The sequence below is a fragment of the Crassostrea angulata genome, chromosome 8 (assembly GCF_025612915.1).
Source record: "Crassostrea angulata isolate pt1a10 chromosome 8, ASM2561291v2, whole genome shotgun sequence".
Lineage (NCBI taxonomy): Eukaryota > Metazoa > Mollusca > Bivalvia > Ostreida > Ostreidae > Magallana > Magallana angulata.
The window spans coordinates 12,117,126-12,136,434 of NC_069118.1; the positions used below are offsets into that span (position 1 = coordinate 12,117,126).

At 33.8% G+C, this 19,309-nt stretch overlaps 1 protein-coding gene across 1 annotated transcript; it reads right to left on the reverse strand.

Moving 5' to 3' along the window:
* Positions 1 to 246: 246 nt before the first annotated feature.
* Positions 247 to 19,139, reverse strand: LOC128161763 (protein pigeon-like). Its single transcript, XM_052825155.1, has 32 exons — positions 18,972 to 19,139; positions 17,585 to 17,661; positions 17,019 to 17,072; positions 16,746 to 16,815; positions 16,285 to 16,338; positions 15,762 to 15,917; positions 13,873 to 13,922; positions 13,214 to 13,396; positions 12,841 to 12,858; positions 11,308 to 11,357; positions 11,076 to 11,116; positions 10,202 to 10,332; positions 9,798 to 9,885; positions 9,482 to 9,553; positions 9,071 to 9,163; positions 8,763 to 8,936; positions 8,247 to 8,407; positions 7,193 to 7,262; positions 6,987 to 7,084; positions 6,022 to 6,252; positions 5,663 to 5,742; positions 5,190 to 5,331; positions 4,997 to 5,092; positions 4,708 to 4,796; positions 4,148 to 4,242; positions 3,771 to 3,819; positions 3,593 to 3,663; positions 3,005 to 3,066; positions 2,285 to 2,372; positions 1,339 to 1,404; positions 834 to 914; positions 247 to 634 (listed from the first exon to the last, which is right to left on the reverse strand). The coding sequence occupies exons 1-32, from the start codon at positions 19,075 to 19,077 to the stop codon at positions 519 to 521; spliced, it is 3,012 nt and encodes a 1,003-aa protein (XP_052681115.1). The 5' UTR covers positions 19,078 to 19,139; the 3' UTR covers positions 247 to 518.
* Positions 19,140 to 19,309: the final 170 nt, after the last annotated feature.

Here is a 19,309-nt window from a genome sequence, read left to right on the forward strand (position 1 = left end):
GCTCTTGGAGAACCTCGTTAATATATTATTTGATAAATGCCATCATCTTGATGATTGAACCATTATCTAGCATTAAAATTTTTGTGTCTAAAAAGAGGCTGTTAATCTCAGTCAAAAGTAGATTCACATATACACATTTCACCATTTTGCTTTTGAAATTACTAGACAAAAAGGCTTTGCATGTTCAATAGAGCAAAACCTTATTGTCTTCTCCGTGCATAGACACAACAAAAAGCAAACACAAACATGAAAACAAATCTTTATTATATTGCACAGATTCCCTTGGTATAATTTTAACAATTCATTTAAAGTATCACAGACACTAGGCTTTCATGGGATTGATATTGTTAGCGACAACAAAAATATACTGGCACAAACTTCATAAAAAGTCCATAATTCTTGCAGAAAAATTGTCTTTGAAATGTTATACGAAGATACATAACTGATCAATTAAATGCTTGCCAACTGGAGGGACCATTATTAGAAGGAGGTGGGGTCGGGGGTAGCTGAGTGTGGCACTAGAAGTTGACCGTGGACATGTCGTACTTATTCTCCTTCTTCGTGTGATACAAAGCCACGTCTGCCAGGAAGCTGATGTCCAGAGGATTCTGGGAGCTGCTCCGTTTGGATGAGTCTGAAAAAGAAATTTAAATGTGAAGAAATGATCTCAGATCTGCTTAGGGACACTAAGCACAAAGAAAAAAGGAGATAATAATTACTCACAAAACTTTGAAAAAAAGTACCCTATATCAATACATGTATAAATAAAAAATGTATACAATGTTATCTGATATTTGATAATACATGTACATCTGTACTTCATAAATCCTTACCCATCTTCTCCAGGTAATGTAAGAAGGAAGACAGAGGGGGGAAGGATGTCTCCGACAGGTTACCGGAGATCGAGCTCTCCGCTGTAAAGATAAAAACAGAGATCACTAATTAAGTACAGTGTAAGAGATCTATTACGGGGGGGGGGGGGGGGGGGGGGAGGTCTCCGACAGGTTTCCAGAGATGGAGCTCTCCGCTATAAAAATAAAAACAGAGATCACTATTCTGGATCTCTTTATATGGAAACAATTCTATGAAAATGACTTCACTCATATCTTTTCTTAAAATAGAATGATTAAATTTAATCTCTCCATTTCTGGGATGGTTAAGATGATTGTCAGTACCTAATTAGTTACAAATTGGCATATATCTCTTATTTTTCTTAGAGCTTAACACAAATTTTTCAGCTTATTACAATTTTAAATCAGGGAACAAATATTGACAAAGATTTCTTTTGTTTAAAGAGTCACAACAACACTGGAACTACTTATTGAATCAGTCACTCACATCGGTCTCTAGCCATGTACGACAGGTCTGACAGACTTCTTTTGGACTCTTGTTGATTGTTGGTATCTGGAAATGTAAAAACAGCAAAACTCAAAAACACCGTTCTATCAAAATATAAGTGGGTTTGATATCAGTGAGAAACTGACAATCTCAGAGGGCCTTATGTTTTAGTTAAAACCCTTAAGAATGAAAAGGACTTGTAAAGGACGGTTTGACATTAACATTTAGAAAGTTAGTTCAAGGTCACTGCACACTTTACTCAAGGGCACTCTATGTTTAAAGAATGAACCAGATTTTATATATAGTGGGGGAGAAGAAAATCGTAAAACGATATCAGCTTTGACCTTGCTTTGACATGCACCTTTTCCAACAAGCAATCATAAGTGATGTATAAGCTACATGTAGATGGGGCCAAAGGAGGGCAAAAATATGCTCTGACCAATGATCTAGATCATATACATGTAACATTAAAGACCTTTGACCTATGGTATAGAATTTTGGTTCAAGACTTCGATCACTACTTATTCCTTATCCATGAACATCCCTTGGATTAAATAAGAACCAGATGGAGCCAGAGGGAAAAGAAAATTCACAGACTTCTATGACCTTGACCTCTGAACAAGAAACTTGGTTCAAATTAAAGACAAACTTTGTTATCTTGAACTAGATGGAAATTTTGAAAAACTTCAAGATCTACGAGTATTCAAGACATCAAGGGTAAAATACTTAAAATATAAGTGGTTGGGACTTACGAATAAATTTGACATATCCATTGTATTCGAGATATCAGTGTTTGAGATATCAAAATTCAATTGTAATTGTGTGTACTTAATTTTATTTTAAAATTAGGTGTTTTAACAGTGATAATAGAGTTGATAGAATAACAATGAAATTCAGTTTACATTAGCAGTTTTATGAGATGAGACGGTGCTCAGGAGCAGCTTACCAGTAAAGGCCTGGGACACCTGTTTGAGAGCAAAGTACCTCTGACACACCGGGTGATTCCATTCTCGGTAACACTCCTCAGCCAAGTTCTGGAAACAATCATTGAAGTAGCGTGGAATCATTTAGATTCTTAAGGACAATTTTTGTGGATTAATTGTCAATTTTTTGAAAGTTCATTGGGTTATTATTTCTTGGATTCACTTGATGTACATAAATTTGAAGAAACACCATATTTCATAATTAATACACTTAAGATGTCAATTTGAGGATTGGGGTTAATACCCTCTCAATCTACAAAAACTGATCGAGCCACCATAAAATTCAAGCAATTCAATTATACATGTAGTTGTTTACAGCGAATCCAACTTAATATCATAACATAAGCTTAAAATATTATCACAATGCAATACATTAACCGTATACAACAAGTTAATCAATCAAATAAAATGAATGAAGACAGAAATACAGTAAAACTTGGTTATAGCGAAGTCCTAGGGACCAATGGATTTACTTCGTTATAACCGTAATTCGTTTTATCAATATATCTACCGGACTCAAAATCAGTTCGCTATATCCGTAAATTTGTTATATCCGAATTTGTTATAACTAAAATTTTGCAAAGATTTTTTAAAAATTTTACCGGGGACTCAAAAAAACTTTGCTATATCCGAAAATTAGCTACCTGTGTTCGTACTAAACAAGTTTTACTGTAGTAGGTTACCTGAGGCAGTCTGGATATGATCTGTTGTTTGACCCTTACCCCCTCAGGAGTGTCTCGTACATCTGTTGGACATATATGAGATAAGCCATAAGTCTTTGACGTTAAAACAGTGATGTAAATTCCATTACAGAGTAATCCTTCTTATCATTTTCAGCGTCTTAACATTAACCGTTCACATGTGGGCGAGGAACACCCGAAAACTTCATTTGATTGATTACATTCAGTCCAGCAAATTTTGATTGATTGCTTCTCTTATTGAGAAGTAAAAACCAAATTTGGGCTTTAAAAAAACTTACATCACCACAAATATATCTAGGACTATTGAGGCAATGTGTATATGATAATAATACATTGATATGAAAATAAACTGCAAAAAACATTTATCATTAATTTTATAATTTTAAATTTCAAGACTATTTTGGTGGCATATCATTCTTGTTTCATAAGAGGTGTAATTTTGTGGTAAAAATATGATAATCATTAATTCCAGTTAAAATTGATACTCCTGAATTTACAGTAAAAGGTACAACAGTAGGATCTAGTTTTTGCACAGGTTAAAGTTGTATTGCGTGAGTGTATATACTGTACCTGCCAGGACCTGAGCCATGAACTCCCCCGTCAGATTTAGTACTCCATGGTCCACGTACTGCAGAAACAGGCTGCAGAAAAAAAGGTCAAATATTTGAATAAAATTAAGAACTACTAAGTAAACCATAAACTCTATGTAAACAAGTTATTGTTTGAAAAAATGGAGCCTTTGTCTTACCTTGTGCTCAGATTGCGGTAACCAAGTGCTGTAAAGTATGATATGAATCCTAAAAAAATAATAAACAAGTAAGTTACATGGAACAAAAATGTATTTGGAATTTGTGGAGAACATGACCCAGTGGTCTAAGGTGTTTGGGCAGTCACTGAAATGTCACTGAATTTTAATTTTTTTCAAGCAAATGTAAGTAAGCTTAAGCTCTCTTGCCTATCTAGTAGATAGTTTTTTCCTACTTCTGTAATAAATTGTATTGTTTAATTATTATTTCATAAAACTCATTCATTTCAAAGATGTATGAAAAGAGGAATAACATTCTGAAATGGAAGATAATTGGGGCATACACAGTTAAAAGGAAGGGGCAGTTAGTTGACAAGTACCTTGAGGCAAAGGAAATGACATTTCCTGACAAATTTGGTAGTATCTCTCAAATAGCTGGAACAGCTCGTACTCATCATCTGAGGATGGGTCGGTCCTACAAACAAACAAAAGATCACAGAAACTTAGTAAGAATCCCTGACATCCGACAAACAAAGGGACAGGACATCTCAGAATCACTGACATCCAACATTAATTTGTATTGGTATACCATGCTTATACAGATTCCTTTATAAAATCCACGTATCGATGTATCATGGTAAAGTTAATGGCTATATTACAGAGAAATTTTGATTTCAAAATACTTTAAAATATTCCATTAATGTATTATTTCAGAATCGTACATAAAGATTTAGTTCTTCATGAGGTGACATGGGACCTGAGTGTTTACAAACTAATGATAAGAGAGGAAATCCAAATCTATACAAGAACAGAGGACCTTAGTTCATTCAGATCATAGGACAGATAAGTATCAAAAAGGATTAATAGATAAGGATTAAATCAAAAAGTTGTAAAAGGCTATAGGGGACCTATAAGTTCCACATTCTAACAGATTCCTTACAGATTTGGGAGAAAATCTAGATCTGTGTAAGGTAACAGAGGACCTCGAAGATTCCACAGGAGGTGACAGAGTTGTCGGGACTGCTGAACCTGCAAATCAATGAAATCAATGAAATCAATGTCACTAATGTCTGAGCATCATGTCATTTGCATATTTGTTTAAAAGTCTTTCAGTAAGTAAGAATGAGAAAGATAATAATTATATGGTAACCACACCTATTTAGATGTACAGAATAATATATGCATGTATTCAGGTATCAAGGCATTATAAGTTTCAAAATACAACATACCTGGCAAGCAATGTATTCCTTGGCAACAGATTGACCTTTTGACCTTGCCTCTTTCCTTAGATACTTGAAGAGGTGACTGGTAAACAAGTCTTTAGTCTGCAATATGTAAGTCAGGATCTACCTCAATATCATCCTCAATAATTAATAGACTGCTACTTATTGTATGAAGAAACCAACAACAGAGAATTCATACCACATCTAATGGCATCTGTGACAGTTCTGCTATGTTGTTCCCCTGTAGGAAGGGTGGGGCCGTCCCTAGCACTGAGTCTGGTCTCACTCGCTTCATACTGCTGTTGCTAAAGTTAGGGTTGCCTGGGGCAGGGGAAACTGATCTAAAAATAGATCATACAAACATCAAGAGAAAGACGAAGCTGAAATATCAGAATGGTTCTTAAAATACCATTATAGTAGACGTATATGTACAACACTTACAAATAACATTTACATTATTTTTTCATACATGTATCATGGAAGCAGCAATTAAAGTACATGTACCTGATATGATGTTTTCGATAGATATCTTTGTTCTACAAAAACGTGACAATTTTTATCTGTCTCAACAAGTTACCAAAATCATTTTTTGGCCATGACAAGATGTCAAATATTATATACCCCGTGAGTCTATAATTATGTGTATGATGTCTTTGCTACCAGTAATCTGACCTGCTGGATCTGGATTTGTGTCCATGGAGACAGGAGAAAAATAACTGGTCCTCTGTCTTAGTTCCTTGACTTGATTCCCCCTGTAATGAAAACCAGGAAAAACATGTCATTACATTTTAAAAGGAAAAAGACATCAATGTGCCAGCATCGGGGACCAAATCAGGGTCACCTGATCCAACAACAGGAATATTACTAAAGGACAAACAGATCCAGGTCATTTAGCTAATAATCATTTTTATATACCTAACCCAACCACACTGTATGTATGATCATAATGAATGAATGTAAACATGGAATCAATACACCAAATACCTTAGGTATGTACAAGTACATCAGGATAAATCATGAGCCCTACTCACCATCTGTTTGAGGTCTTTGGCTCTGGTCTCACACAGGGATTTCACGGACTTGTGGGAGAACCGGTGGAGTTCTTCCAGCTGCATCCAGCGTAGGTGGTGCCTCAGAATGTCCCACATGTCATCGCCCACACTGCCCCGCTTCTGGGTCCGGTCCTTGGCCGACTTAGACGCAATGTTTACACAGGCCAAAGGGGAGTAGGAGATTCGCGCAATTCTCTCCCCTTCATAACTCTACAATGTTTATAGATAAAAGACAAAATACTTAGTTTTTCAGTCGCTGCCAAATTACATCAAATGTTGTTGCATTACTCTCCCCCTCATAATTATACATTGTTATGGCAACAAAAATTATTGTTTAGTTTTGCAGGCACTACCACAATATGTTTTGACATACTGATGTACATTTGCCCGGCTGTTACAAGTTCATGTATGTGTATGGACTATTTTTATATGTAAAATCTCTCTTTTAGGCATTTCTATCTAATATCTGTAATCTTGTATGCCTCTGGGCCCAAAATTGGAAATAAACTATTATTATTATTATTATAAACTTATGCTGCATTCATTATTTTATTGTTGTATTGAAAAAGAGGAATATTCAATGTTTCAAATTAAGTTAATAAGAGAAAATTTACTTATATCCATTTGCAAATCTTGTAATAGATAAATGAAATAATTTACCGTATCTGCCTGCCTTTTAAAATTATTGCCTTGAAAATCTAATTAACTTTTTTTTTGGCCTTATCAATTGCATTCAAATATTTAGTAAATACTACATGTAAATATTTCACAGTAATGAATAGGTATGTTTCTTTTTTTCTTTTTACATTGATAAACTTAATATTTCACAATTGACATACGTGAATGTTTTCAAAATGTAATACATTTTAATCATAATTATGTGTGTCTAACAAAAAGATTTTTGTAGACAGACTGGCCTTATAGCTTTCATTTGGTTTTCTGACCTTCTCAAACTGTCCTCTGAATGTGTCTGAGGCTGTAAATGGGACCAGCTTCAGTATTTCTCTGTCAAACTGCCGCCTCATACTGGAGTAAGTGGTTGCTGAAACAGGAAAATAAATCATCAGTGACCATGACTACTGACATACAAAAATCACCTTAAATTCAGTTTATGTGGAATTTGATAGGATCCCTAAAATTAATTCCTGACCTATGAGAAACTCGGCCATCAGTGCTGGTACCTCACAGCTGGGAATGTCATTGCTCAGCATCTCAAACAGCTGCAACATACAAGAATATGTATATTAATTTATACAAAGTTTATACTGGTACTTAAAATACTGTGAAAGTATGTTAAAACAAAATGTACTGTGAGCAAGCTCAAAAATGATATCCCCCACTAAGAATATAAAATAACTCAAGTATTTCTCTATTGGAAAGTAATGGATGCAACATTTTTCTTATAGTGACCTTGAACTTGCATAAATGACCAAAGCTCAAGATCAGGACATATATACAGGTCACGAGCAATCTTTGAGTCAAATTTTAGCTTCTAATCATTTTCCATTACAAGATATGGCCTAAACAGGAATTATGCATTTTTTTAAATAATGACCTTGAACTTGAACAACTGACATGGGAACGAGTTCATAACACACCCTCAGGTCATGATCATTCTTTATTTGAAGTAGGAATGTCCAATGTTTCCCCACGAGAAAGGTATAGACTGAACATTAATTATGAACTTTTTCTTCCAATGACCTTGAACTTGCCAAAGTGACCTTGGGTCAAAATTATGACATACTCTCAGGTCATAAGTAATCTTAGTGTGAAGTAAGAACTTGGTAAATACAATGTTTCTCCATATAAAAGATAAGGACTGGACATGATTACACAGACAGATGGTTAGACAGACAGACAACGTAATTCCAATATAACCCCCCAACCCCCCCCCCCCCCCCCCCCCAAAATTTGTTTGCTGGGGGTATAGAAATGCCAAGCAAAGGATTATAATTGGCAATCATTTGTAATACTAGTAAGCAAATTTACTATTTAGACAAGATTCATTGAAATCGATTTTACTACATGACAGTATGTACAATCATCTATACATACATGTAAAATGCATTCCTGACTGTTAAAGTATACATGTACATGTAATTCAATATGCTTTAAAAACCCATTTCCAACCAAGTGTTTTGTTCAACTTGATAAAAATTACCAATGATAATAATGAAGCATGGGTCTACTGACATAAGACTGACCCGTTTGATCAGGAAGAAGTCACGCGTCCTGGTCAGTACGTAGTGTAACAGCGCCGCCCTGGTGGTGGACATGTAACAGTGGATGAAGAGCTGCACCAGCATCTCCATGTTAACATGGACCCGCCACACCTCACCTGTTCTGTTGTCATAGAAACTGATGCCTGAAATATCACAATATTGTAAGAAAAAATGGATTTCATATGCTGCAAGATTAAACTGGTTTTTGTTTTTTATTTGCCTTTATCTTGAACTGTATACTTTGTAAAAGTTGAGGTCAAAGGTAAATGACAGATCAAGTTCAAGGTCATTTATCCATTTTAAAGTCAAAGAGACCATAACTACAATTAAGCAAAAGCTCAGCTTGCTGCTTTATTCATTTTTTTTTCAATTCAAATATGATTATTAATGCTCATCAGGTGATCAATAAAAAAAACCTATTGCAATATAAAGTTATTCATCTATGGAAGAAAAATTAGATCAGTTAATGAGGTCAATTATAAGGACATTCTAGTCTACCTGCTGGTGAGTCTCTTTGAAGTTCATGTAAACTAGTATTTGACAAGCTCATTTTTTCAGCAGCTACAGACAGCAAAGATACATCAACAATGATTGGAGGACTAGTGTCATGTGACTCCCTACTTCCTGTGACCTTGAGGTCACCATTTCTTAGAACTGAATCAATACTACGATCTACAAATAAAGGTTAACAAATGTATGTTTTGTCAAATAATATAATACAGTCATGTACCTGAATAAGAATTTGTATTTTGTTGGATTATGAGACATAGGACCATTGAATTAAGTTATCAAGTGATTTGATCTACCATGCAGGAGGATATGCTGGCAAGGCTCGAATTCAATTCCTACATTCAGCAGATGGACAAAATGACCGGGTAACATCACCATTAAATAATCACCTGAATTCAGAAACACAAACTTTAATTTTAATGATAAAGTACGCCATGGTGAAAATTTTTCAGATACAATGTAATTCATTTTCAACATTTAGGAAGAATCTTATAAAAACTGATCATTTTTTTCATGAATTTTGATTCAGATTCTGTGAAGACCATGCATCAATAAGTCATTACAATAAACTTAAAGATTTAGTTGTACAGTATATATCTTGTCCACTAAAATGATTTGCTACATGTAATGATGTACCTGTATGAGATAATAAAAGTTGTTTTTTTTTTAAATATTCAAAATAAAATTCCGTGGAGGCACTGACTCACCATGCCAGGAGAAAATGAGTCTGTATTTACGAGAGTAAGGTAGACCGGTGACACAACCATGGAGGGTTTTGGCTGCAAAAGTAAAATGTACCCTATAAACATGTATATATATATATATGTACATGGTTTGAATATCAAACCATGAAGGGCGAATATCACACGTGGCAAAAATAACCTGTATACAATATGCTCCCCCTTGATTATTTCCTCATCACCTTCACATCAATTAGACCATGCAGGCTTCTATTAACCATTCTTATCAACAATTCCTCTCTGAATGGAAATTTTGAGCCACTTTATACATGTAGTAGCTTACCATGATGCACCATACAGATATAGTAGTTTATATCCGCAGTTTCCTCATCCGACTCGGATAAACTATGGACACTGAGAGGGGACGGATTCTGGAACAAAGAATGGCTAGGATACTAAAGATTTGTTAAACTTTATTAAATCTAGAAATCTTCAAATGTTATCATAATCACATATTATTTATAAACAGCTACCAAAGATTACATTCATTTGATTATATGATTTTGAATCATTTGGATTGAACTGCAATAAAGATATCAAAGATCGAAGGAAGTGTTAACACCTTTAAGCAATATGCATGTTCCAAACAAACATTATCTTTTACCTAGTATATTTTTCCAATTAAAAAAAAACAACACAACAAACAATAGCACATTGACTTAAACAAGAATTCAATTTAAATCATACTGGCCCTGGCGATTTTTTGCTTCGTTTGACTGGTGATCGCCGATCTATGGTGTAAGGTGTCTCCATCTTCTGGTAACAGATGCAGAACGTCCCATTGGCCAGAGTCAGAACAACCATATTGAGGTACGAATCTGAGAGTTATACAATAAAATGCATTAAGATCTCAAAACCATTCCTAACATATGAACTAGCAAGTTTCAAAACTCATCTGGAGAATAGAGTGTCAGTCTATGTGTGTATTTATACATTGTTATTTTACAGCTGACAGTGAAATATCAGGGTTCACGATAAGACATATGTCCATCTTAAACTCTAGACTTCCTCATGTATATACTGAAAGCATTATTTGCTAAATCATTATGACAAGAGTCTAGCATTTTGAAATTAATACAGTAAATGAATATTAATTGTGTTGTTTCACTGATAGGAAATGTTGACAAATCCACCAGTTTTCATTTACCGATAAAGAAAGGAGATTGGAATAGCACATATTCTGGTGAATTTTCACAGTTCAAACTATTTGCAATTATAATTTTGTGAAAGTTTTGTTGCTTTACTCTTTGGCAATTCTTTAATCATCAAAAATAACATTTCATCATACTTAAGTCACCAAATATATAGAATATACAGTCAAACTTTGTTATCTTGAACTAGATGGGGCTTTTGAAAAACTTCGAGATAACCAAGTATTCCAGATATCGAGGGTAAAATACATAAAAAATAGGTGGTTGGGACTTAAAAATCACTTCGACATATCCATTGTATTTGAAATATCAGTGTTCGAGATATCGAAGTTTAACTTACTACATTACAAAAATAAATACATACAACTGATGTAGAGATAATCTGAGATAATCTGAGTATAGATACATACCAGGTATCCCACAGTCCAAGTTATCATTGGAATATTGGACTCTAGTAATAAATCAAAACAAGTTGTTTTATAAACAAACTGAGTTATGGAATAGCTGAGTCATGCAAACATTAAATTTAAGAACATTAGCTCTCTAATGAACATTCTCTGTAATAGTAAAATAGTTGGACTGCAGTAATCAACTTTTACTGTTAATCATAAAATTAATTCTGTTTATGTTCTTGTAACTTACTTTGATGTAGATTTGATATGAGGAAATGGAAATTCTATTGGAATATCCAACTGAAAGAATCAAGTTAATCTGCCTGAACACTAGAAACCACAAGAAAGCAAGACAAAAGATAAGCATTTTTTCATAAATCACAGATCCTACAGATTTCCTTTAAAAAAATCCACCTTTTTCTGTTATTTCAAAAAGAAATAATATAAATGGCAGTATCCAAGACCAGTAATATGAAATATCATTATTATGCATACCAGTAATACAATGTTGTTAAGCTATACTAACAATGTTGTAATGGTGTTATGTTGTTATACTCAACTCACAATGTTGTCATGCTGTTACTGTTATGTTGTTATTCTCTACTCACAATGTTGTCATGGTGTTATGTTGTTATGCTCTCCTCACAATGTTGTCATGCTATTATGTTGTTATGGTATACTGTGGTTTCATTAATTTTCGTGCGTATCAATTTTCGTGGATTTTCTAAAAACCACAGTTTCAAGGATACGTAATTTCATGGCCAATGATCCTATCAATACAAAATATTAATTTAAATTGAACTTCAATGAACATTAAATTTCGTGGATCAAATTAACAACGAAATCCATGAAAATTGGTACTCAACGAATATTGATGAAACCACAGTACTCACAATGTTGTCATGCTGATTCTGTTATGTTGTTATACTAAACTCACAATGTTGTCATGTTGTTATGCTGTTATGCTGAAAATGTTGTCATGGTGTTACTGTTATGTTGTTATACTCAAATCACAATGTTGTCATGGTGTTATGCCCAACTCACAATGTTGTCATGGTGTTATGCCCAACTCACAATGTTGTCATGCTGTTACTGTTATGTTGTTATACTATACTCACAATGTTGTCATGCTGTTACTGTTATGTTGTTATGCTATACTCACAATGTTGTCATGCTGTTACTGTTATGTTGTTATGCTATACTCACAATGTTGTCATGTTGTTATGCTGTTATGCTGAAAATGTTGTCATGGTGTTACTGTTATGTTGTTATACTCAAATCACAATGTTGTCATGGTGTTATGCCCAACTCACAATGTTGTCATGGTGTTATGCCCAACTCACAATGTTGTCATGCTGTTACTGTTATGTTGTTATACTATACTCACAATGTTGTCATGCTGTTACTGTTATGTTGTTATGCTATACTCACAATGTTGTCATGCTGTTACTGTTATGTTGTTATGCTATACTCACAATGTTGTCATGCTGTTACTGTTATGTTGTTATGCTATACTCACAATGTTGTCATGCTGTTACTGTTATGTTGTTATGCTATACTCACAATGTTGTCATGCTGTTACTGTTATGTTGTTATGCTATACTCACAATGTTGTCATGCTGTTACTGTTATGTTGTTATGCTATACTCACAATGATGTCATGCTGTTACTGTTATGTTGTTATGCTCTACTCACAATGTTATCATGCTGTTAGTATTCCGAAATTATGCTCTACTTACAATGCTGTCATGCTGTAAGTATGATGTTGTTATGCTGTACTTACAATGCTTTCATGATGTAACTATAATGTTGTCATGCCATACTTAAAATATTGTCATGATTTATATGATTACTCTGTTGCTATTGATACCAACAATGCCATATAAATACATTAAGCTGTTTTGCTGTACTTCCAATGTTGTCATGCTGTACTTACAATTTTGTAATGCTGTACTTCCAATGTTGTCATGCTGTACTTACAATGCTGTCGCGCTGTACTTACAATTGTGTAATGCTATACTTACAATGTTGTCATGCTGTACTTACAATGTTGTCATGCTGTACTTACAATGTTGTCGTGCTGTACTTACAATGTTATCATGCTACACTTACAATGTTGCCAAGCAATATTAACAATGCTGTCATGCTGTACTTACAATGTTGTCATGCTGCGAGTTCTGGTAGAACTGCACACAGGACACACTTGGGGCAATGCGGGCCCTCTCCCCCTCCCCGCGCTTGACGTAGTGTAGATAGTACAACCGTTGATGGACCACGTCCCACTGACACCAGAAGAATCGCTTGATCAGCTGCTCGGTTCTCGGCTGGTCTCTCATCACCTTCACGTCGAAGTTAAAATTGTAGATTGATTTACATGGTAAAATAAAATTGGTCCTGCACATGTAATTGTAAATTATATTTTCCAGAACACTTTCATGATCATGGTTTCATAAGTCAATCCTTTCACATGTGAGGTTACAAGGATACAAATTAAGCATCAACAAGATGAAAAACAACAGACACTGCTGCAAGATTCTTTTTGTCAAATTGTCATGCAAATGTATTTCAGTACATAGGTATTTTGTTTCTCTGGCAAAACATTTCAATGATGATAATGCAGCAGATATCATGTTTTACTTTTATTGCAAGTTTTGAGAAAAGAATAACAACTTTCTTTTTGAAAATAAGGTTATCCCCTTTTCAATATGGTAATAAATTTGGTTATTGTTGCAGCAGTTGAAAGCTTACAACAGTGCTTTAGAAATTTAGCATAGCTTATAACAAATCTGAGTAAATTAAGAATTCATTAACTTACCACTCCCTTTTCTCCTACTCTGCCTAACTTTATGTGATACAGTCCAACAGCTGAAAATTAAAAGATGTTACAATTTAATTCACTCACTGTAAACATCACAGCATTACATCATTAGTATTATTACTTATTAGGTTAATTACTGACTCACTACGGAAATATATTGGGTTGATCAATTTCACATATGGCGAGGCGAAGCTATTTCCTTAGAGAGTCAGTAACTAACCTAATAAGTGTTTTGTTTTCCCGAGGACTATCAAGCAACATATTTATTCACAAATAGCGATGATCTACGCAAAGCCATGTACAAGATGCCTAACACCTCGTCCAATTTAACTCATTTAAACTCTTCAAATTTTCAATCTCAACTTTCAAATACTCTTTAAAAATCTTTGCTTCACCTATGTTCACTTACAATGTTTTGTTGCTATTCAATTTTAAAAGTTTTCTCCCTTTCCTCTGCAGAGATTTGAGCAAATTTCGACGATGCCATTTTGTTCTGCTCCAGACAAAACAATGTGACGTCAATATTCTAAGGGCAACTACTCTAATTTTAAAGAATTTCAAAGGGCAAATACTCCAAATACTTTAAGAACTTACAGCATGCAGTTTATGTATTAAATACTATGAAATGTCGAAATGAGTAAGGGAAGTGTCGGCCAATGACGGACATATTGCCTCAAATTATTTCTCACCAAACAAATATAGAGATATATGAGGCAATCACATGCTATGTCTAAACCAATGAAAGTGTGACATTTCAGTCCAAGGGAAAACAATGATACATGTAGTGTGTCCATAACAGTTACTGTGCTTTCGTTAATGGTCATGGGAATGTATTTTCTTGGATTTTATTGAAACATACCTGTAGATTTATAGAATCCGATATGTTAATTTGTTGACCTATCTCTTAACCAATAAATATTGCACGGGGCAAAAATAACCCTGTATACAGTATAATTATGACAGCACAGCATTCAATGATTAGGTCATGTACTCTGTGCTTATGGCGTATTGTGGTTTCATCAATATTCGCTGAATACCAATTTTCGTGGATTTCGTTGTTAAGTTTATCCATGAAATTAAATGTTCACTGAAGTGCAATTTCTACTATCAATTTATTGATGGGGTCATTGGCCACGAATTTACGTATCCTTAAATTGAAACTGTGATTTTCACTTTATCCACGAAAATTGATACCCTTGAATATTAATGAAACCACAGTATCTAATATGAAAGATTATCTGTACTGTACCTCCATGAAACACATAAATTACACTACATTCAGCATATTCATTATCAGTTGAATAAATTTTGAGTAGTTTATATGCAGCATACCTTACCTTTGCAGCGTGACATTTATCATGCGTGAATTAATCTATTTACAGCATGCATTACAGTGAATATATACTCTCTATGTAGTTTTACAATGCAGCTGGCCATCATTATGAGTTGAAGAAGATGACCTGAACTCTTTTTGCAGCAGAACTTACAGTGCAGCAGCATAGATGACATTTAAGAGAGATGACCAAAACTCTAAGAGCAACATAACTTACATAGCATTCTATAGCAGCTTTAGCTTATGATATTAAGAGATGACTTGAACTCATATGTGTGCATCATAATTTACAGTACAGCAGCATAGTTTATATTTTAAAGAAATGACTGGAACTAGTGAACTCTATATGAAGCATAACTTACAATACAGCAGCATAACTTACACTTTATATATATATAACCAGAACTCTTTGTGCAGCATAACTTACATTACAAAGGCACAGCTCACACTTTATAGCTGCTTGACCTAAACTCTACGAAAAGCATAACTAACAGTATAGCAGGATCTAACACCTTATAAAAATGACTTGAAGGTTATGTGCAGCATAACTCACATTCCCTGTGGAGCATGACAATGAGATGGGACTCTCTATCTGACTCCTGGATGTCGTACAAGAACTGTACTTTGATGAACTGCTGTCTCTCCAAGTTAAGGGAGAATACTCTGGTACTGGTGGCCTGTATCTCAGCGAGGAACACAGTGTAGATGTCTGCAAATAAAGCACGTTCCCTTTTATCTTAGTAAGTACAGCCAACAGCGATATAAAGTCTCTCGTACATCTTTTCAATCACATGTCCTGTTAAGGAGGTATTAGACACCTCCATATTGTGCACAGAAGTATTTTTCTTGTGAGAAAAAGAATGAAATTCACAATAACATAATATTTTTCCTGCACAGCCTTAATGTCAAACAGTGTAGTGCATTAGGTAAAAGTGTCAGATGTTCTGAAAGCCATAAATTTGAAACCAGCCATAGCTTTCACAATTCTTACCTTCATAAAAAGTTTGAAAATGCATATATTTTATGGTCAATCATTGTACAATTTGAAAACTATAAAATAAATAATCTGTATATACCTTTGCCTGGCAATTTAGCTGCTAGAGAGTCCTCTCTGTTTAATACGGTAAAAGCTGAAAGAAAATTAATTTAGTTCGTGTATATTTACATGTAGATATTTGTCCTAAGTTATTTTAAAGATATTAAGTTTGTTGCCCTTAAGTTTATTTTCTGACTCTTTTGATAAAGAGTCTAATGTAATAAGCAAAGATCACTGATGAAGAGGTGAACACCAAATTAGTTGTCATCAATGTATTATTAGGTTTTTTGTGTGTTTAAATTGTTGCCTTTTTGGCAGATCAAATAAAAAAAAAAAATTTAAACAGCAAAAAAATTTCAATTGAAAACAGATTCAATTTTTACCACAAATTTAAAAACAACCTAAAATATAAAACACTCCTATTTTTTAGCTACATAGACTGAAATTCACCAAACGTTTCTGACGCCAAAATCCACATTTACTTGATATTTGGTTGAATACCTAAGAGTGATTTCCCTTGGTTGACAGAACATGACACAATGTGAACTCTCTGGTTGTAAATCCATAACACCTACAATATCGAAAAGGATTCTAATAGAGTTGATTAAAATAAGAAATTGATTAATGTCGAAGAGAGACATGGCTGCATTTTAAAGTAATAGTGGTGTTATTGTAGGTATAAATGACAACAACATCCTATCACATTAACACAATCCTGATGTATGGATTTATAAATATTTTTTTAAAAAACCTGAAAAATTGAAGGTTCCTTACATCATGTTTCTTCTTGATAGGGTCATACAGTCCCACATGAGTACATATTGCTCCCTGAAATAGATTCATTGAAAGTAAATTCATTGAATGAAAATTAATGGCCATATTGGAGAGGGTTATAATCCGCAGATGTACATGTAAATTTTAATTTGCAGTATGTAAAGTTTCACAAATTTTTTAATGTGTTTTCAAAATTTGAATTGAAATAAAAAAAAAATCTAGATTTTTTACATAGCCTACATGTACATGTATACAATCATGTAACTATTAATCTATTATAATGGAAATTATACAAAGTATTCAGTAGGTTCAATACAGCCACATTCATACCATACCAACCCTTTAGCTCCATAGGTTAAGTATTGGTTTTTAACCAAACATTCATGAGAGTGGTCAAATCCCCACCTCTTAATGTTTCTTATGAGGACATTCAACTTAATATGGACTTAATTACCTAAGCAGGTTTAATTGCAATTAAACCTCTTATTATTTTTAGTTACTCAACAATGGAAAGGTTAAAGATGACAATGTACCAAAAAAAAAAAGAAAATACTACCCCAATTTACCTTGCTGCTTTGCGTGACATCATCCCACGTAAACAAGATGTTTCCATTCTTTTCTTGGTTCAAAATTCTTGGATGTTCTGAAGTAATGATATTACTATAGTTATATAGATCGGATGAATGGAGCTGAATTTAATCCTCTGCTGTCAGACATTTGTAATTTGTAATGGTCATTAACACATTTATATATTTAAATCTAGTCTTTTTTAATATATTTATCTCTATTCAATAACTTCTAATATATCACCTATTAAACAGTATATTGATAAAACAGGTTGAGAACAATTGGCCAAATGGGATATAATAGCCCGTTTGGGATATACCAGTATTATCCCAATTAAGTGGGATATATATATTTAAGTGCAAAAAATGAAAAAAAAATATTTTGTTAACAATAAGGAAAATCCGCATTAGGATAGACGAAATGTAACAACTTCTGGTAAACAACTTTTTCTGTAACCATATTATTATGGAGATTGATCCCTCAGTATATCCAAAACTTCTTGGGGATCAATCTTGCAAATTAACTTATAGGTTTATAGGAAAACTTGCTAACCAAAAGTTGTTGCCTGTGATATACATTAAAGGAACATGGTCGTCATTTTTGTTTAATTCTATTTTTCTGTTTTTATTATTTACAATGCTTTAGAAATGCATTTACTACGACCAAATGAAATTTGAGTGTCAGTAGTAAAGTTATAAGCAAGATACAGGGCTCACAATTCTTCGTCATGTAAACAAGGCTTGTGCCATGTTTTTGTTTACATTAGTTCAATATACCAGTAAGCGTTCTTTTTCAAACTGATTTGTCTATCTTCTTATTCATTTTAAGCATTAAAAATCAGATCCTTACTTTTACCACAATCATTTCAGGTCTAAAACTGGAGTTCTCACTTCAATGTTCAAAAGGTAAACAAAACCTTTGTTTACATTATTAGCAAAGAATTGTACACTCTTCAACTCGCTTATAACTAAGCAAATGGCACTCAAATTTTGGTTGCCCATTAAAAATGCCTTGCTGAAGTAATATAAACATAAAAATTGGAAAAATAATTTTTGACCAAATTCGTGACCATGCCCCTTTACTGCTGATTTATATCAAAAATTTTAATTTTTTTACCCTTTAAATTTAGATTTCATTTGGAATATTATATCCCAAATGGGCTATCATATCCAATTTTGGCGATTGGTCCCACTTGTTAAAGGCTTATAATTAAGTGTCATATTTTAATATTTCAATATTCTTCAAAATCATTGACAAATTTTTGTAAACATATCAAATTGTCTCATTAAAAATTGCTATTCATATTAATAAAAAGATTCACACACAAAATTTCTGTCAAGTTGCGTGGGTCACTCTTTTTATCCTTTAATTGATTTTGACACATACCCGTGTCGTTGGCTGTTGCTGGCAGCCGCTTTTCACGTCGGCGCTGTGCAACAAAATCAGCGGCATCCACCACTATGTTGCACACCTTTCTTAATTCTATCATCATAAATCAAACATTATCCGCATTTTAATCTCATGACCATGTACCAGAAAGTACACCTCTTTTTAGTTTCAGTTTCAAACGGAAGTAAACAAACGCACGTGATCGTTGCTGACCCTGATAGGAAGAGGCGTGGCAAAAAATATTCGTTTTTATTACAAGGTTGCAAGTTTATGACAACACTGCCTCAGATGCCCTTTGAGATTATATCGTAACAAGGAAACTTTTTGATATACTT